This window comes from Mobula birostris, chromosome 18 (genome assembly GCF_030028105.1).
Source record: "Mobula birostris isolate sMobBir1 chromosome 18, sMobBir1.hap1, whole genome shotgun sequence".
In the NCBI taxonomy this organism is placed as follows: Eukaryota; Metazoa; Chordata; class Chondrichthyes; order Myliobatiformes; family Myliobatidae; genus Mobula; species Mobula birostris.
In genome coordinates this window covers 70,192,915-70,213,908 of record NC_092387.1, presented here as the reverse complement: position 1 = coordinate 70,213,908, position 20,994 = coordinate 70,192,915, and the positions used below count along the sequence as shown (strand labels likewise).

The window sequence follows — 20,994 nt, the reverse complement described above, 5'->3', positions numbered from 1 at the left end:
GACCAATTGAATAATTACTTTGGTTCTGTCTTCACTAAGGAGGACATAAATGATCTTCCAGAAATAGTAGGGGACAGAGGGTCCAGTGAGATGGAGGAACTGAGCCAAATACATGTTAGTAGGGAAGTGGTGTTAGGTAAATTGAAGGGATTGAAGGCAGATAAATCCCCAGGGCCAGATGGTCTGCATCCCAGGGTGCTTAAGGAAGTAGCCCAAGAAATAGTGGATGCATTAGTGATAATTTTTCAAAACTCGTTAGATTCTGGACTAGTTCCTGAGGATTGGAGGGTGGCTAATGTAACTCCACTTTTTAAAAAAGGAGGGAGAGAGAAACCGGGGAATTATAGACCGGTTAGCCTAACGTCGGTGGTGGGGAAACTGCTGGAGTCAGTTATCAAGGATGTGATAACAGCACATTTGGAAAGCAGTGAAATCATCGGATAAAGTCAGCATGGATTTGTGAAAGGAAAATCATGTCTGACGAATCTCATAGAATTTTTTGAGGATGTAACTAGTAGAGTGGATAGGGGAGAACCAGTGGATGTGGTATATTTGGATTTTCAGAAGGCTTTTGACAAGGTCCCACACAGGAGATTAGTGTGCAAACTTAAAGCACACGGTATTGCGGGTAAGGTATTGGTGTGGGTGGAGAGTTGGTTAGCAGACAGGAAGCAAAGAGTGGGAATAAACGGGACCTTTTCAGAATGGCAGGCGGTGACTAGTGGGGTACCGCAAGGCTCAGTGCTGGGACCTCAGTTGTTTACAATATATATTAATGACTTGGATGAGGGAATTAAATGCAGCATCTCCAAGTTTGCGGATGACACGAAGCTGGGTGGCAGTGTTAGCTGTGAGGAGGATGCTAAGAGGATGCAGGGTGACTTGGATAGGTTGGGTGAGTGGGCAAATTCATGGCAGATGCAATTTAATGTGGATAAATGTGAAGTTATCCACATTGGTGGCAAAAGTAGGAAAACAGATTATTATCTGAATGGTGGCCGATTAGGAAAAGGGGAGGTGCAACGAGACCTGGGTGTCATTATACACCAGTCATTGAAAGTGGGCATGCAGGTACAGCAGGCGGTGAAAAAGGCGAATGGTATGCTGGCATTTATAGCGAGAGGATTCGAGTACAGGAGCAGGGAGGTACTACTGCAGTTGTACAAGGCCTTGGTGAGACCACACCTGGAGTATTGTGTGCAGTTTTGGTCCCCTAATCTGAGGAGGGACATCCTTGCCATAGAGGGAGTACAAAGAAGGTTCACCAGATTGATTCCTGGGATGGCAGGACTTTCATATGAAGAAAGACTGGATGAACTGGGCTTGTACTCGTTGGAATTTAGAAGATTGAGGGGGGATCTGATTGAAACGTATAAGATCCTAAAGGGATTGGACAGGCTAGATGCAGGAAGATTGTTCCCGATGTTGGGGAAGTCCAGAACGAGGGGCCACAGTTTGAGGATAGAGGGAAGCCTTTTAGGACCGAGATTAGGAAAAACTTCTTCACACAGAGAGTGGTGAATCTGTGGAATTCTCTGCCACAGGAAACAGTTGAAGCCAGTTCATTGGCTATATTTAAGAGGGAGTTAGATATGGCCCTTGTGGCTATGGGGGTCAGGGGGTATGGAGGGAAGGCTGGGGCGGGGTTCTGAGTTGGATGATCAGCCATGATCATAATAAATGGCGGTGCAGGCTCGAAGGGCCGAATGGCCTACTCCTGCACCTATTTTCTATGTATGTTTCTATGTAAATCAGGGGTTCCCGACATCTTTTTACGCCATGGACCAATACCATTAGGTAAGACCCCAGGCTGGGAATCCCCGCTCTAAATATTTCTGATTAACGTACATGTCCAACTGTCTTTTAGAAGCTGTTATTGTACCTGGCTCAACCACTTCCTCCAGCAGCTCATTTCCAAGTAGATAACACCCTTCGTGTAAAAGAAAAGTGGCCCCTTGGGTTCCTGTTAAATCTTTCCCTTCTTCCCCCTAAACCCATACACTTTTTTCCCCAGGGTTGTGGAAAGAACTAAAGACAGATTCAAACCTGTGCAGTTTCAAGCACATTTAATTTCTGCAATGTTTAAGGATGGTTTTAAAAATACTGTGCATGGGGCGGGTGCTGGATACTTGCCCATAACCGATCAGAACCCTAATCAAATGAAACATGGAGAAATTGCTAATTACAACATCTGCACATTGTTGATGTTTATATTTCAGGTGCAAGGACATTATAAAATATTCTGAAAGTTACAACACATTTGGGGAATTGACTAAATCAACAACCACAAAGACTTCTGCATTGTTAATCAAAGACTATTCTCCATTTCCTGGATGAATTTGGTTACCCAGAGATGGTGAACCAAAGCATAGGGGGCTGAGAAGTGATCCAGCATTGGTGTATAAAATCATGAGGGGTACAGGTAGGGTGAACGAACATAGACTTTTCCCAGGGAAATGAAATCAAAACTGGAGGGCTTAGGTTTAGGGTGAGAGGTGGAAGATTAATAGGAACCCAAAGGGCAACTAATCTCCCCCTCCCCCCCCCATACACACACACACACACACACACACACACACACACACACACGCAGGCGGTGAGAATGAGCTGCCGAGGCAGATACTCAACATTTAAAGGCATTTTGACAGGTACATGAATAGGAAAGGTTTAGATTTTGTGGGCCAAACAGGGGCAAGTAGCAGACACAAGAGGTTCTGCAGATGCTGGAAACCCTGAGCAACACACGTAACGTACTGAAGGAATTCAGCAGGTCAGTGAGTCCTGATGAAAGGACATGTCCCAAAATGTCGCCTGTTCATTTCCCTCCATCGATGCTGCCTGACTCGATGAGTTCCTCCTGCGTTGTGTGTGTGTGTGATGCTGGGGGGCAAATGGGACTAGCTTAGTGGGCCAACAAAAGAAAATCTGCAGATGCTGCAAATTGGAAACACTGGAGGAACTCAGCAGACCAGGCAGCTTCTATGGAAAAGCCAACATTTCGGGCAGAGTCCCTTCATCGTGACTGGTGGGACTAGTTGGCATCTTGGTTGACATGGATAAGATGGGCCAAAGAGTTTGTTTCTGTTTGTGTGACTCTATGCTATGACACAAATTACAATACTGATTTTGAGGGTTAATCTCATATCTTGCCTCAGTAAGAGAGGCACAATCCTCAATTTAAAAATTGAGGTTTCTCAATTTAAAAAAAGATACATTTTTAATGTAAGGTATATTTTGGGAAAAAACTTCCTAAAATGGTCTTGGATTCTTCTTGTTTCTGGAAGAGTTTATATTCATTTGCAGAAGAAATACTGAACTCAAGGACAAAAGAAAACTCTCTTGCTATGGTTACTCCAAGTCCGAGTATGAGTTCAAGTCATTTGTAGAGCTCTCTGCAGTTTATGTTATGATGTGTTTCTGATTACTCATTTTTTAATAGCTTGCTTGCGTGATTTTGATCGGGCTGGACTAGCTCTGCAGCCAACAATTGACAGAGTGCTAAACTGAACTCAACTTGAATATTCCTAGACTGTTTCAAAGACTCTAAAGTTTGATGTTTAATATTCTGTGTGTTATTTGCTTGTTTTTTTTTGCTGTTTGTGCGATTTGTTCTTTTTTTTTTAGGTTGTTGTGTGTTTGATTTTTTTTTTGAACAGGTTCCATGGTGTTTTTTTGTTTTGTGGTTGTCTGTGGGAAGTCAAATCTCAGGGTTGCATACTGCATACATACTTTGAAATCAGTTGAACAAGCACAGAATGAAACTCCTTCTCTTTCTCTAATTACGCCAAAGAGTTTAATATTCACCAAAGCAGAGCTTCTGGTTACAGCCCTTTGGTAAGGTACCTCAGAGCCACACACAGATGGTGGACCATATCCTGCCCCAGATCTCTGTGCCCACATCCTTCCTGTAAACAGTGATGATGACAGATCCCTCGCATCGATACCTTGCAGTTCTGACAGCAGCCTCCATCGGAACATTCCACCCCATCCTTCAGTTTGCAGGTTGTGGCATTGCAACAAGGGTTGGTGCATTCCTGTAAGAGCAACACCGAGACAGTCTTACACACAGCAATGAAGGGCTTACAAATCCAAATCAATGTAATTTCTACTTCTAGTTGGGGATGTAGGGGTGAAAGAGCAAAGAATGTGGATTCAGGTTATGAAAACAGCAACTAGTAAGGGTTGTAGCCTCAGGTCATCAGTGTTGGAGCTGGTGTATAAATTCTTGATATACATATTAAGATGAGATTTCTGCACTTCTGGTTGAGTGCCTCAGCGCCACAGTAAATGTGAAACCTTTCGGCTTATTTTTCACTTGGCAGAGACCTTTCTGAGGGTCTTTGCTTCCTGTTCTCCGTCTGACAGGCTCCCAGACAAAGCTTCAACAGTTTCATTTCTGTGAGCAAGTGCACACAGGAAAACTACATAACATACTGTTCGATTACAGCTCAGTGTTCATACCATCATCCCCTCAGTACTCATCAACAGGCTTCTAAACCTGGGCCTTTGTACTTCCCTCTGCAACTGGATTCTTGACTTCCTCATCAGGAGGCCACAGTACGGGCAGATCAGAAATAACATCTCCTCCTCGCTGACAATCAACACTGGCACACCTCAACAATGTGTGCTGCTGAGGTGAGATCGCTGCTGTACTCTCTCTACATCCATGACTGTGTGGCTAAGTGTAGTTCAAACAACATCTCTAAACTTGCTAATAACACAATTGTTGGCAAAATCTCATCTGGTGACAAAGAGGCATAAGGCAGTGAGATAGATCTGCCGGTTAAGTGGTGTCACAACAGCCTTGCACTCAACATCAAAGTGACGAGGAATTGATTATGGACTTTGATTCATGAGTCTTTGTGGATTCAGGAAAGGGAACTCAGGAGAGCACAAACCAGCCCTCATCGAGGGGTCAGCAGTGAAGAGGGGGAGCAGCTTCGAGTTCCCAGGCCTCAGAGGGCCCAACACATTGATGGAATCACAAAAAAAGCACACCTGTGACTCTACTTTGCTAGGAGCTTCAAGAGATTTGATACGACTTTTGCAAATTTCTACAGATGTAGTGTGGAGAGTATTCTGACCGTCTGGTGAGGAGGCGCCAATGCACAAGATTGCAAGAAGCTGCAGAGGGGCATAGACTCAGCTGGTTCAGGGTACCGTCAGGGACATCACACCGACACAATCCCACCGTCAGGGACATCTCACCGACACAATCCCACCATCAGAGACATCATCAAGGACACAATCCCACCGTCAGGGACATCTCACCGACACAATCCCACCGTCAGGAACATCAACAAGGAGACAATCCCACCGTCAGGGACATCACACTGACACAATCCCACCGTCAGGAACATCAACAAGGAGACAATCCCACCGTCAGGGACATCACACCGACACAATCCCACCGTCAGGAACATCAACAAGGAGACAATCCCACCGTCAGAGACACCTACCAGCAGCAGCACCTCAGAGTGGTGGCATCTATTGATAAGGACCCTCACCTTCTGGGCCATGCCCTCTTCTCATTACACTTCTGGGGAGCAGGTACACAAGCCTGTAGAAACACAAGCCCGTGGACACACAAGCCTGTAGACACACACTCAGTGTTTTCAGAACAGCTCCTTCCCCCCTGCCATCAGATTTCTGAACAGTTCATGAACACTATTTCTATAATTTATAGATCTTTACTTCTTTACACTGTACTGTTGCCACAAAACAACAAATTTCACATGGTATATCAGTGATGACCTGATTCTGAAGCTCACTCAAGATGGCTGAGTGTATTAATCCATACCTCTGGTCTTGTATATGGTTTGAGTCTGGTAACTTATTGCACCAGTGAAAGGTTGAAACTTCTTAGATTTTGAGAGTATTTTGTAGAAAATCTACAGTTTACTTTTTACGAAAGAATTGGATGTTGAACAAATCCCGTTTACCTGGATGGTACCACAATCACATTCCTCCCCACGCTCCAGGAACTGGTTGCCACACTTTGGGCTTCCATACAGTTCGTCCGCGGTGGGACTGTTCAACAGGCAGTTGGTTCTCTCTGTGGCCAGGAACATCTGTAACTCCCGGTAGCTGCAGCTGCTGAAGCTTTTGGGAAAGACAATCCTGCAATCCGTTACAGACAGGAACAGTATGTGAGATACGGTATTGTAACTAGCTTTGATCAAATCCAAAATCAACCATTTTACATTAGTAAAAACAAAACTGACAGTTGTAAAACCAGAACACACAAGGTAGGTCAAATATGATGGCAGAATATAGTATAAATGGTGAGACCCTTGGCAGTGTGGAGGATCAGAGGGATCTTGGGGCCCGGGTCCATAGCAGGTGTGCAGGTTGACTCTGTGGTTAAGAAGACATATGGTGTATTAGCCTTCATCAATTGTGGAATTGAATTTAGGAGCCGAGAGATAATGTTGCAGCTATATAAGACCCTGGTCAGACCCCACTTGGAGATCTGTGCTCAGTTCTGGTTGCCTCACTACAGGAAGGATGTGGAAGCCATAGAAAGAGTGCAGAGGAGATTTACAAGGATGTTGCCTGCATTGGGGAGCATGCCTTATGAAAACAGGTTAAGTAAACTCAGCCTTTTCTCCTTGGAGTGACGGAGGATGAGAGGTGACCTGATAGAAGTATATAAGATGATGAGAGGCATTGATCGTGTGGATAGTCAGAGGCTTTTTCCCAGGGCTGAAATGGTTGCCACAAGAGGACACAGGTTTAAGGTGCTGGGGAGTAGGTACAGAGGAGATGTCAGGGGTAAGTTTTTTACGCAGAGAGCAGTGAGTGCGTGAAATGGGCTGTCGGCGACAGTGATAGAGGCGGATATGATAGGGTCTTTTAAGAGACTTTTGGATAGGTACATGGAGCTTAGAAAAATAGATGGCTATGGGTAAGCCTAGTAATTTCTAAAGTAGGGACATGTTCGGCTCAACTTTGTGGGCTGAAGGGCCTGTATTGTGCTGTAGGTTTTCTATGTTGCTATGAAAGAAGAGGTACAAATACAGTCTAAGCTCATTGTATACCCCAAACAGATGGAAAGTTGAGTTACTGAGAGGAGGTGATTGATCCACGGTGTTGTGGCCAATAGGAATTCTATTATCAATACCAAGTTACATGGTTGGTATCCCACTGATGCTTGTGAGATCTTGCTGTGCACATTTCCTACACTACAGCGGTGACTGCACCTCAAAGGCGTTCTGTGGATTGCAAACACAAGACGTTCTGCAGAAGCTGCAACGCACACAGAAAATGGTTCACGGAATGATCCCGTGAATGACGTGATTAACGTGTGAGGAGGCTGTGCTCAAGGCCTGTACTCACTGGAATTTAGAAGAATGAGGAGGGGGATCTCATTCAAACCTATTGAATATTGAATGGCCTAGATAGAGTGGACATGGAGAGGATGTTTCCTATAATGGGGGAATCTAGGACCAAAGAGCACAGCCTCAGAATGGAGGGCTGTCCCTTTGGAACAGAGTTGAGGAGAGATTGATTTAGCCAGATGATGGTGAATCTGTGGAATTCACAGCTACAGATGGCTGTGGAGGCCAGGTCATTGTGCATATTTAAAGCAGAGATTGATAGGTTCTTGATCAGTGAGGGTGTCAAATGTTACAGGGAGAAAGCAGGAGAATGGGGTTTGAGAGGGCATTTGTTATAATCAGCCATGATGAAATGGACCAAATGGCTCATCCTGTGTATCTTATGGTCTTATGGTGTAAAATGCTGGAGGAACTCAGTAAGTCAGGCAGCACCTATGGAGGGGAATCAACAATCACTCAGACTGTCGACTGAAACAAAGAGTCAACCTTTTGGTCAAGAGCATTATTCTCTCCCCTGCTTTTCTTCTCTCCCCTGCCCTCCATAGATGCTGCCTGACTTGCTGAGCTCCTCCCGAACTTTGTGTGGGTTGCTATCAGTTTTGGGACGTCCCAATGGTGCATTCAAGCTTTATGATGAAAACAACCACTGAAATATCCAAAGTGTTATTCACGTGGCCAAGTGGTTAAGGCACTGGACTAGCGACCTGAAGGTCGTGAGTTCGAGCCCCATCCGAGGCAACGTGTTGTGTCCTTGAGCAAGGCACTGAACCACACATTGCTCTGCGAAGACGCCGGTGCCAAGCTGTATGGGTCCTAATGCCTTCCTTTAGACAACATCGGTGTCGTGGAGAGGGGAGACTTGCAGCATGGGCAACTGCTGGTCTCCCATACAACCTTGCCCAGGTCAGCACCCTGGAGAGTGAAGACTTTCCAGGTGCAGATCCATGGTCTGGCAAGACTAATGGATGCCTTTACTAATTGAACAGTGAGGGAAGCAGGGGCTGACGGTGCTGCTGTGTCTGACTTGGCATTGGGTTCTGTATTACATCACAGTGTCGTATTTGAGGTCTCTCCTCAATGTCTTTCTCCCAGTAAACAAAAATAATTTCACTATGACAGTAATCTTCAATATGCTGCAATTCAAAAATCAGCTAAGCTCTGGCCTGTGAACCTGTCGTTGGATAATGGTGTAGAATTGTTATTTTGCTTCTATTGCCTTGTAGTTTAACTTCCCTATGCTTGCTTATAATATTTTTATGTAATCACCTGTATATGTATCAGTACATTTTCTAGTAATTGTAGTATAGCTGATTCTATATTTGCTAGAACCTTCTCAGTTTTTCTACGGCAGGGGTCGCGCCACTTGAATCTGATTATTTTATAGGTTAATTGTTATCGCTGGAATGTTGTTCTCTCTCATATTCTGGTGTGAATATGAGACGACCACGACTGTTCTCTCTTTTTTTGTTTTTGTAAGACTTAATCAGACGGCTGTACGACAAAGTTTTATGCCTCGTTCTCGACCTCCAAGGACCCAACAACACCAGGTCCAGCAGCACGCTCCCAGTATAACCATATAACAATTACAGCATGGAAACAGGCCATCTTGTCCCTTCTAGTCCGTGCCAAACTCTTACTCTCCCAGTATCCATGGATGTCTCCCCAGAACACTGGATTGTGATCCAGAGTGTTTACACAGAACACCAGGCTTTGAAGTCATTCTGGGGTTTCTCTGCATTTAACCAGCAGAACCATCCGAGGGCCCTGTTACTTAACAACACAAAGGAAATCAAACGTTTCACCGTCTCGCCACACAGAATTAAAAGATAGATTATTCCACCGCCCACCACCACCTCTGTCTCACCCTGTCCTCTTTGCCATAATGCAGCCACCATCATTCTTCGTAACACAGCTACATTCCGTATTGTAATCTTCATCGTGAGACATGCCGAGGTTGTGACCCATCTCGTGGGCAATCGTTGAAGCCAGCCCAATCGGGTTCCTGTTGTGGTCCTGAGGGCAATTTATAAATGATCAGCACTGCCAGTATTATACAACGTAATGAGGAACTGTAGGGAGGTCACAGTCCTGTCCCAAATAGCCCCTGCTATTTCGCCTCTCCAGCCAATCTCCTGCAGCCCAGCCAGGTTGGGACTTCACTATTCTCTCCTTCACAAACCCAACCAGTTACTCAAATTACTTCAATCAGTCCTGGGGCAGCAGCTTCCAAGCCCCAGCCTCCATAAGGCATAAGAGCAGAATGCAGCCGTTCAACGTATTGACTCTGCTCCATCAAGGCTGATACCCCTTCAACACAATTCCCTTCCTTTCTCCTGTAACACTTGGTGCCTGGTCTAATCATAAAGCTGTCAATCTCAGCTTTAAATATACCTAATTCCACGGAATCACCACACTCTGGCTAAAGAAATTCCTCCTCACCTCTGTTCTAAAGAGATGTCCTTCTATTCTGAGGCTGTGCCCTCTGGTCCTAGACTCCCCCATTATAGGAAACATCCTTTCCACGTCTACTCTGTCTAGGCCTTTCAATATTCAATAGGATTCAATGAGATCCCCCCCCCCCCCATTCTTCTAAACTCCAGTGAATATAGGCCCAGAGCCATCAAATGCTCCTCATTCATTAATCTTTTCATTCCTGGAATAACTTGTATAAAAATTTCCTCTGGATCCTCTCCAATGCCAGCACATCTTTTCTTAGATGTGAGGCCCAAGACTGCTCACAATACTTTAATTGTGATCTGATCTTACAAAGGCATGGATATAATGAGGCCTTATAAAGCCTCAGCGTTACCTCCTTGCCTTTGTATTCTAGTCCTCTCAAAATGAATGCTATCATTGCATTTGCCTTCCTCACCACCGACTCTACATGCAAATTAACTTTTAAGGAATCCTGCAGGAGGATTCCCAAGTCCCTTTACACCTTTGATTATTGAATTTTCAATCATTTAAAAAATAATCTAAATCTTTATTCTTCTACCAAAGTGCATAAGTTCTCTCTAGCCTAAGGCATTTCACCATGATCCATTAATGGACTTATTCCTCACAAGTTAAACTCTATTTATTCATGAATATGATCAATGATTGTGACCTGCTCATTCCCAATCATGACCCTGTGATAATCGGCTGTTGTTCCTGGGTTGTAACAAAAGATGGGGGAATAACAGGCCCCCACCTGAGTCTGACAGTATTACTTCCACATGTTCTCATTTACACGAAAGGTTCACTCTGTCACTTAGACCACTAGTTCTCACCGTGGGCCCTATCACCCCCCCCCCCAGGAGACCCCCACTGGATTTTGCAGGGGCCATAAATAAAAAACACAAAACTGGGGACCACAGGATTTTCTGAATGGACCGAGATAAGTCCGTTGTTTTAATGAAATGTTACTAAAATATATATTTTAGATTATGAGAACACTCAGTCCTCTTTTATTGTCATTTAGAAATGCATACATGCATTAAGAAATGACACAATGTTTCTCCAGAGTGAAATCACGGAAAACAGGACAAACCAAAGACTAACACTGACAGAACCACATAATTATAACATATAGTTACAGCAGTGCAAAACAATACCATAATTTGATAAAGAACAGACCATGGGCACGGTAAAAAAAAAAGTCTCAAGTCCTGAGTCGATCGACTCCCAAGTCCCTGATAGTAGGCGGCAAAAAGGAGAAACTCCCTGCCATAGACCTCCAGGCACCGACGACTGCCGATGCCTTGGAAGCAGCCGACCACAGCCGACACTGAGTCCGTCCGTCCGAAAACTTCGAGCTTCCGACCAGCCCCTCCGATACAGCTTTCCGAGTGCCATCCTCTGCCGAGTGCCTTCGAGCTCGCCCCGGCCGCTGAAACACACAAAGCCAAGGATTCGAGGCCTTCAGCTCCGGAGATTCCGGTTACTACACAGTAGCAGCGGCAGCGAAGCAGGCATTTCAGAAGTTTCTCCAGATGTTCCTCCGTACTCTCACGTCTGTCTCCATCAAATCAGGATTGTGCACGGTACCCAACTTGACAGATTACAGATATCATTCACCGGAGAGGCCGCGCACACTGCCGTCGCGCCTCCATCTTCTCCTCCTCCTCCATTTCTTTGTTATTTATACGTAATTGAATTGGAGTCCAGAATGAAATGACGGGAAAATACGCTAGATAATGCGAATGGGGCATCAAAACAGCTTAACATGTGCATGTGGGGCTGGGGGAAGTGGCCTGTCAAACATTATCTCTGCTTCTGCTGACCATGCACAAATCACCATTCACACCCTGCTGATGAGTCCAGTGACCCCCACTCCACATCCAGCCCCAAATCACTGATCACACAGTAAGCAATTCAACCAGTATCGATCAGTGAACTCAACCAGTCACCCCAGTATCGATCAGTGAACCCAACCAGTCCCATCACGGACACCAGTCACCCCAGTATCGATCAGTGAACCCAACCAGTCCCATCACGGACACCAGTCACCCCAGTATCGATCAGTGAACCCAACCAGTCCCATCACGGACACCAGTCACCCCAGTATCGATCAGTGAACCCAACCAGTCCCATCACGGACACCAGTCACCCCAGTATCGATCAGTGAACCCAACCAGTCCCATCACGGACACCAGTCACCCCAGTATCGATCAGTGAACTCAACCAGTCCCATCACGGACACCAGTCACCCCAGTATCGATCAGTGAACTCAACCAGTCCCATCACGGACACCAGTCACCCCAGTATCGATCAGTGAACTCAACCAGTCCCATCACGGACACCAGTCACCCCAGTATCGATCAGTGAACTCAACCAGTCCCATCACAGACACCAGTCACCCCAGTATCGATCAGTGAACCCAACCAGTCCCATCACAGACACCAGTCACCCCAGTATCGAGGCCAGCTTCAAAAGGCGATGTTTCAAGAAGGCAACATCCATCATTGAGGACCCCCATCACCCAGGACATACCCCCTCCTCATTGCTACCATCAAGGAGGAGGTACAGGAGTCTGAAGACACACACTCAATGCTTTCGGAACAGCTTCCTACCCACCATCAGATTTCTGAATGGACAATGAACCCAAGTACACTACCCGACTAGTTTTTTTTTGCTCTGTTCTTGCACCATTTAATTTAATTATATATTCAGATATTTACATATTGTAATTTGTAGGTTTTTATTATATGTATTGCGGTGTACTGCTGCTGCAAAACAACAAATTTCACGACATATGCCAGTGATATTAAACCCAATTCAGGGTCTGGGCAAAGGAACTGGACGTGCAATGGGAACACTGGACATTCCAGCAAGGATAACATACCTCGTTCACTCCACCGGATTGATAGGAACACATGGCAGATTTCGTCGCCAATCCAACCGTTGTTCCATCGAAGCTTCGGCCGCTGGAAAGATAAGTGGTTCATTTTAGGTACAGAACGGTATTTGCAAATATAGAGATACAAACATTGAAGGTTGTTTTGTGTTGAGTAATTCACTAACCAAAACCACAATCATATCTCACCAAGCCCACTGGCAGTCTAGTTATTTAGCGGTCCAGAGCAGAATCCTATGTTAGTCACCCGGAGGCTGCAGGAGTTAGATAAGTGGGTGACTGTCAGGGAAGGGAAGGGAAGAACTCAGATAGTACAGAGCACCCCTGTGGCCATTCCCCTCAGTAATCGTTATCTCGCTTTGGATGCTGTTGAGGGGGGTGACCTGACAGAGAATGGCCATAGTGATCAGGTCTCTGACACTGAACCTGGTTCTGTGGTGCAGAAGGGAGAGAAGAAGATGAGGATTCCGGTAGTCATAGGGCATTCCATAGTGAGAGGAACAGACAGGAGGTTCTGTTAGCCTGACAGAGATACCCGCATGGTGTGTTCCCTCCCAGATGCCAGGGTATGGGATGTCTCGGATCAGGTGCAGAGTTTTCTGAAGGGAGAGGGAGAATAGCCAGAAGTCTTGATACACATTGGTACCAGTGACATAGCTAGAAAAAGGGAGGAGGTCCTGAAGAGAGAAATCCGGGAGTTGGGTAGGAAGCTGAAAAGCAGGACCTCTAGGGTAGTAATCACAGGATTGCTGCCTGTGCCACGTGCTAACAAGCACAAGAATAGCATGATCAGTCATATTAATGTGTGGCTGAGAGACTGGTGTAGGGAGCAGTGCTTCGGGTTTCTGGATCATTGGGGCCTCTTCTGGGGGAGGTATGACTTGTACAAAAAGGATGGGTTACACCTGAACCCAAAGGGGTCTGATATCCTAGCAGGCAGGTTTAATAGAGCTATTAGGGAGGGTTTAAACTAATTTGGCAGGGGGATGGGAACCAGAGTGATAGAGCTGAAGAAGGGGAAAATGGAAATAAATCAAAGATGTTGTGCAACAGAGATGATAGAAAGGACAGGCAGGAGATGAGGCTTAATCACAGCCAGTGGCATGAATAACAGAGCAATAGAGGCATGGTGCAGTTAAAACAGAAAGCAACAAATACTGGACTGAAAGTGTTAGAGTTGAATGCATGCAGCATAAATAAAATAGACAATCTTGAAATTCAGCTACAGGTTGGCAAATATGACGTTGTGGCCATCTCTGAAACTTGGCTAAAGGATGGACAATAGACAATAGGTGCAGGAGTAGGCCATTCAGCCCTTCGAGCCAGCACCACCATTCACTGCAATCATGGCTGATCATCCACAATCAGTACCCTTTTCCTGCCTTCTCCCCATATCCCCTCACTCTGCTATGTTTAAGAGCTCTATCTAACTCTTTTTTGAAAGAATCCACAGAATTGGCCTCCACTGCCTTCTGAGGCAGAGCATTCCACAGAACCACAACCCTCCATGTGAAAAATTTTTTCCTCAACTCCGTTCTAAATTGTCTATCCCTTATTCTTAAACTGTGGCCTTTGCTTCTGGACTCCCCCAACATCGGGAACACGTTTCCTGCCTCTAGTGTGTCCAATCCCTTAATAATCTTATATGTTTCAATCAGATCCCCTCTCATCCTTCTAAATTCCAGTGTATACAAGCCCAGTCGCTCCAATCTTTCAACATATGACAGTCCTACCATCCCGGGAATTAACCTCGTGAACCTACGCTGCACTCCCTTAATAGCTAGAACGTCCTTCCTCAAATTTGGAGACCAAAACTGTACACAATATTCCAGGTGTGGTCTCACCAGGGCCCTGTACAACTGCAGAAGGACCTCTTTGCTCCTATACTCAACTCCCCTTGTTACAAAGGCCAGCATGCCATTAGCTTTCTTCACTGCCTGCTGTACCTGCATGCTTACTTTCAGTGACTGATGAACAAGGACACCTAGATCTCGTTGTACTTCCCCTTTTCCTAACTTGACACCATTCAGATAGTAATCTGCCTTCCTGTTCTTGCCAACAAAGTGGATAACCTCACATTTATCCACATTAAACTGCATCTGCCATGCATCTGCCCACTCACCCAACCTGTCCAAGTCACCCTGCATTCTCATAACATCCTCCTCACATTTCACACTGCCACCCAGCTTTATGTCATCTGCAAATATGCTAATGTTACTTTTAATCTCTTCATCTAAATCATTAATCTATATTGTAAATAGCTGCGGTCCCAGCACCGAGCCTTGTTGTACCCCACTGGTCACCGCCTGCCATTCTGAAAGGGACCCGTTAATCCCTACTCTTTGTTTCCTGTCTGCCAACCAATTTTCTGTCCATGTCAGTACCCTACCCCCAATACCATGTGCTCTAATTTTGCACGCTAACCTCCTATGTGGGACCTTATCAAAGGCTTTCTGAAAGTCCAGGTACACTACATCCACTGGCTTTCCCATGTCCATTTTCATAGTTACATTCTCAAAAAATTCCAGAAGATTAGTCAAGCATGATTTCCCCTTCGTAAATCCACGCTGACTCGGACCGATCCTGTTACTGCTATCCAAATGTGCCGCTATTACATCTTTTATAATTGACTCCAGCATCTTCCCCACCACTGATGTCAGACTAACTGGTCTATAATTGCCTGATGGCTGCCATTGGGAGCTGAATGTCCAAGGATATATGGTGTATCGGAAAGATAGTTTGGTAGGCAGAGGGGGTGGTGTGACCCTGTGTATAAGAAATAATATTAAATCATTAGAAAGGGATGACATAAGACCGGAAGGTGTAGGGTCTCTATGGGTTGAGTTAAGAAATGACAAGGGTAAAGGGACCCTGATGGCAGTTGTATTCAGGCCTCCAAACAGCAGCCGGGATGTGGATTACAAGTTACAACAGGAGATAGAAAAGGCGTGTCAGAAGGGCAATGTCATGATAATCATTGGGGATTTTAACATGAAAGTGGATTGGGAAAACCAGGCTAGTACTGGACCTCAAGAGAGAGAATCTGTAGAATGTCTAGTGGATTGGTTTTTAGAACAGCTTGTTGTTGAGCCCAGTAGGGCATTGGCTGTGCTGGATTGGGTGTTGTGCAATGATCCGAAGGTGATAAGAGAGCTTAAGGTTAAAGAACCCTTAAGGAACAGTGATCACAATATGATCGAGTTCACTTTGAAATTTGAGAAGCAGAAACTAAATTCCAATGTGTCAGCATTTCAGTGGAATAAAGGAAATTACATTGGCATGAGAGGGGAACTGGCCAAGGTTGACTGGAAAGAGACACTAGTAGGAAGGACAGCAGAGCAGCAATGGCTGGAGTTTCTGTGAAAAAATGAGGGAAAAGCAAGACAGATATATTCCAAATAAGAAGAAATTTTCGATTGGAAGGACACTACCGTGGCTGACAAATGAAGTCAGACCCAAAGTAAAAGCAGAAGAGAGGGCATACAAGGAAGCCAAAGCTAGTGGGAAGCCAAACTCTCTTCCCCCTGTGGCTGTAATCCAGATCTCGTTCCCACATTCACTGTGGAAATGGACCTAGAGGCCAACACCCTCTTGATGTCAGGAGGGGTGGGGAATCTGACATAATAATGGTGCAGGTTCATTGTTGAAATAGCTAATGAGTATGTTATCTTCCCTAGAACACACCAAACAGCACCCGCACAAGCTATGAACTACAACTTTTTGCCTGAATAGTTAGAACTTTGATTCATCTAAATCACAATGATTAGCACAACCAATTGTTTGATGAATCCCTGGAATTCCATCTTTATGTAAATTAAATAAAAATGAACAACTTTTATATCAGAGAAACATAGACGTTCCCCAGGGCAGAGGTCCACAAACATAGAGACTTTGATTTCAAATTAACAACAGCAGCTTTCCAAGTTCTGCTGCCTCGTGCGAGTACGTACGTGACCAACTGTGCATTATCGTGTCTCTTTTTTGGTATCAACTCCTTCCCCCGCCATATCAAGAAGTTATCCAGTGTGGTGTCAGGATTGGGACTGACCACGATTTTGTCCGAATGGGTCCACACTTCCAAACCTACCAAAGCCACGCGGATATTGAGAGACCTGTACAACTAAGATAAAGAAAAAAGTGAACAAACTGACAATGGAGGGATTACGAGAGCCACACAATTTACTGACATAAGCATGAAAAATGTTAAAAAATAAAATTTGCCCTTCCGTTAGACTTCTGTTAAAATTTGAAAAGCTAAAACAGGGGCAAAAAGTTACTAATGCTCCATTGCATGTTCCCTCTCCAACAGTCGATCTTTGTCTGGAGGAGTGAAGCCTTTTCCTGGACCAGCCATCATCAGCTCCTGAGAGAGGCTGGCCACGTTAGACTAGAGCTGAATCAATGGAAAATGCCCCAGCATGAATCATCAAACTCTTCCAACTAAAGGAACATTCAGGGGAAGATTCACCATCAGGTTCTCAATACAGAGAGAACAGGAGTCTGGACATTGTCTCAACAGAAAGCAAAACCTGACCATGGATAACTGAGAAACACACACAAGACACTGGAGGAGCTCAGTAGGTCAGGAAGCATCTATGGAGGGGAATAAGGAGTCAATAATGAAGGGTCTCAGCCCAATACGTTAACTATTTATCTCCCTCCATAGATACTTCCTGTTCTTCCAGTGTTTAGTGTGTGTTGCTCAAGATTTCCAACATCTGCAGAAACTCCTGTGTTTACAATGTGCCATGGACAACCATGTGCTTTTGCAGATTTAAATATCAATTTTAAATGGATACTTTATTGAAAGTAAAGCTGTAACAAATATATCTGTGAGGAGGAAAGGAATGTTTGGGATTGGGGATCTTTTGTGAAATTCAATCGGATGATTTCAGCCTGGTGCACAATGGGATAGTCATCAAGTGCTCGAGGTGGACGAACCAGATGACCACGTGGCCAGAGGAAACTCTTACCAGCTGTGGAAATGTGTTGGGTGGAGGTAGCCTTCCCAGGTGGTGAGCCCTGCTGTACACCACCAAGGACTGTCGTAGGGTATCCCTCCCCACTGCATCTGCACATTTCCAAGGGTTTCCGGTTATATTTCAGACATTCACAATGTGCAATTTTATCATTTAGCTGTAAGATAAAATAACCATTACCTTGTCCACGTGATTCACTATTTCCATCATTCGGTGCCGTATGGTTAGAATGTCTCGGTTGAATTTTCGATACTGAAATGGAAAAGGTCACACTATTAACACCATGGACCAAATCCAAGCCAAGCAGGAAGGCAGTGAACAGTAATGTTCACCTTGATGCTCATGTCCCAGTGCCTGTACCTTCATGAACAATCACAGACTGGGGCAGCACAGAAACAGGCCCTTCAGCCCAACATATCCATGTTGACCTTTCAGCCCATTTACACTAATCCTGTATTAGGACCATATCGTCCGATGCCTTGCCATTTAAGTGTCCGTTCTGGAATGGTTTGTGTCCTACAACCATTAAGCTCCTGAACCGACGTGGATAACTTCACTCACCACAACTCCAGACTGATGTTATAACCTATAGATTCACTTTTGAGGACTCTTCACAGCTCGTGTTCTCAGGATTATTTTTATTTGCAACTTGTTTCCGTTTGCCTATTGGTGTTTGTCAGTCTTTGTATATTTATAATTTTTCATAAATTCTATTTTACTTCTTTATTTTCCTGTAAGTGCTCACAGGAAATGAATCTCAAGGCAGCATATGGCAACATATATGTACTTAGATAATACAAAGTAAATTTACTTTGAATGTCCTCTGGCAGTGAGTTTTGATATCGACCACTCTCTGTGTAAAAAAAACTGTCTCCTCACATCCCTTTTCAGTATCCTTCCTCTCACCTTAAGTGCCTGCCCTCTTGTTTTTGATTCCATGTGTACTATCTATGCATCTAACAATTTTAAATACCCCTATCAGGCCCTCCTCAACTTCCTCCCGATCGCTCCCCATAACTAAATCCAACAACTTCCCGGTAATCTCCTCTGCGCTCTGCAGCGGAATCACATTCCTCCAGGAGTGGGATGACCAGAGAAGCACTCACAATGAATTCAATAACCTCCCTTCTGTGAAATGGGCAGTGTTTAATAGACCACAGCACCTGCTGATGTTGAATGGAATCCTTTGAGTTTGTGGGAGCTCACAGACGGAATAAGAATGTTGTATTTTGAATCCTTTATTGGCTGGTCTGGATTTACATATAGGCTAGAGAGGGGAAATCTGGCAGATTCTCTCCACGAGGAGGGTAATGGGTGGAAAGGCTCACTACCATACACTAATGTACTTATGTATAGAATGACATGTGAATATCTCAGTACACGGGACTATAAACAGCCAATCATCATCATTATGTGCCGTGTCATGTGACGTGGGTGATCATGGTCTTTGGCCGTGATCGTTCTTGGCATATGTTTCTACAGAAGTGGTTTGCCATTGCCTTCTTCTGGGCGGTGTCTTTACAAAATGGGTGACCCCAGCCATTATCAATACTCTTCAGAGATTGTCTCTGAAGAGGTAGTATAACCAGTGGTAGTATAACCAGGACTTGTGATATGCAGCAGCTGTTCATTCGACCATCCACCACCTGCTCCACGGCTTCACGTGACCCTGATCGGTGGAGGGGGCTAAGCAGGTGCTACACCTCGCCCAAGGGTGACCTGTAGGCTAGCAGAGGGAAGGAGTTTACACCTCCTTTAGCAAAGACACATCTCCACCCTGCTACCCAGATTGCTAATAACTTCATTTATTACCACAGAGTCAAAATAACAGTTCAGCATGGACTCGATGGGCTGAAGGGCCTGTTTCTGTGCTGTAATGCTCTATGACTCTATATAATATCAACCGTGCCGTGACAAAACCTTTTACACAATGCGGGACAACGAGGAAGCTTGGACAGAAAGTGATTACAAGTGCCTCAGATGCCTGGAAGTCAGAGTCAGAATCAGATTTAATTTTGTGGTGAAATTTGTTAAATTTGTAACTCCTGCCTGAGATTATAAACAGATTTAGCAACTCAATGCACTGCTGCCAGGTGAGATCTGTAGAAATTCACCATGAGAAGCCACTCAGGATCAGGCAGGACAGTGATTGAAAAGAAGACAGAAATGGATCAGATTGGAAGTTTATAAGATTATGAGATGGTGTAGCCAGCCATTTCTTCTTCCAGCGCTGGAGGGTATACATTTAAGTTGAGAGGGGAAGGATGTGTGTCATTTCAAAGGCGATGTTGAGGAAAGTTTCCTGCACAGATAGTGCTGGGTGCCTGGAATGTACTGCCAGGGGTGGTGTGATAGAGATGTTCAAGAGCTTCTTAGGCACATAACTGCACAGAGAATGAGGGATGTGGAAATCGTGTAGGCAGAAGGGATTCATTTAGTTACACATTTAGTTACTAGTTTAATTAGTTCTGCACAACATTATGGGTCAAAGGGCCTGTTCCTGCACTATTCTGGTCCATGTTCTAAATGCTCAAAATACTCAGCAGTTCTGGGAACGCCTGAGAGACGTGTTACCATTTCTGCTGAAATTCAGAAAATGTTGAGTGCTTTTTTAAAAAGATTTTAAAGGTTCTGATGAGATGCCAGACCTGAACTACCAACACTTCTCTCTCCCCAAGGAGGCTGCCCGACTTGACAAGTTTCTCTGGAATTTTCACTTGGGCTTTCATCATTTGCCAGGTTTTTCCTCTGGCCTTTGGACATCCATAAATTTGAGATCAGGTATTATAGATCTTGCAAAGTTCAAGACCACGTGGAAATTGTGCAGTCGTTTACCTCAGTATTGTCCACTACCAGGAAGAGTTCCACATATCTGGTGTTGTGTGAAAGATGCATTGATCTCTGAAAATGAGAGGAATAGACATTTTAAAAGTAAAAATAACTTTAGTATTTATAGTGGCTGTAAAAATATCACAGAATATGCAAGAGTACAGCACAGTACAGATCCTTCGGCCTACAGTGTGTCGACCTTTTAACCTGTTCTAAGATCAACCTTTAGTGTCCCTCCCACACACTCCTCCATTTCTCTATCATCCATCTGGCTTTCTAAGAGTCTTTAAATGCCGCTAACATATCTGCCTCTATCACCAACCATAGCAGGGTGTTGCATGCATCTACCACTGTCTGTAAAAAAAAAACTTTCTTTGATATTCTCCCACCCCTGCCCCATACTTTCATTCAATCACCTTAAATTCTGCTCCCTTGTATGAGTCATTTCCACCTGGGGTCAAAGATGCGAGCTATTCACTGTCTCTGCCTCCCATCCTCCTTCGCTCCAAAG

The 20,994-nt window shown here is 44.7% G+C and overlaps 1 protein-coding gene across 1 annotated transcript in view; it reads right to left on the bottom strand.

Moving 5' to 3' along the window:
- The window catches only part of LOC140212215 (disintegrin and metalloproteinase domain-containing protein 8-like), a 69,292-nt gene that overhangs the window by 29,220 nt on the left and 19,078 nt on the right, over positions 1 to 20,994 (bottom strand). The window contains exons 7-13 of the mRNA XM_072282931.1: positions 20,490 to 20,555; positions 17,835 to 17,906; positions 16,626 to 16,795; positions 12,664 to 12,745; positions 9,205 to 9,353; positions 5,943 to 6,120; positions 3,945 to 4,034 (exon numbers count right to left, since the gene is read on the bottom strand). Coding sequence (XP_072139032.1) covers positions 3,945 to 4,034; positions 5,943 to 6,120; positions 9,205 to 9,353; positions 12,664 to 12,745; positions 16,626 to 16,795; positions 17,835 to 17,906; positions 20,490 to 20,555 — 807 coding nt within the window. The remainder of the gene's footprint in view (positions 1 to 3,944; positions 4,035 to 5,942; positions 6,121 to 9,204; positions 9,354 to 12,663; positions 12,746 to 16,625; positions 16,796 to 17,834; positions 17,907 to 20,489; positions 20,556 to 20,994) is intronic.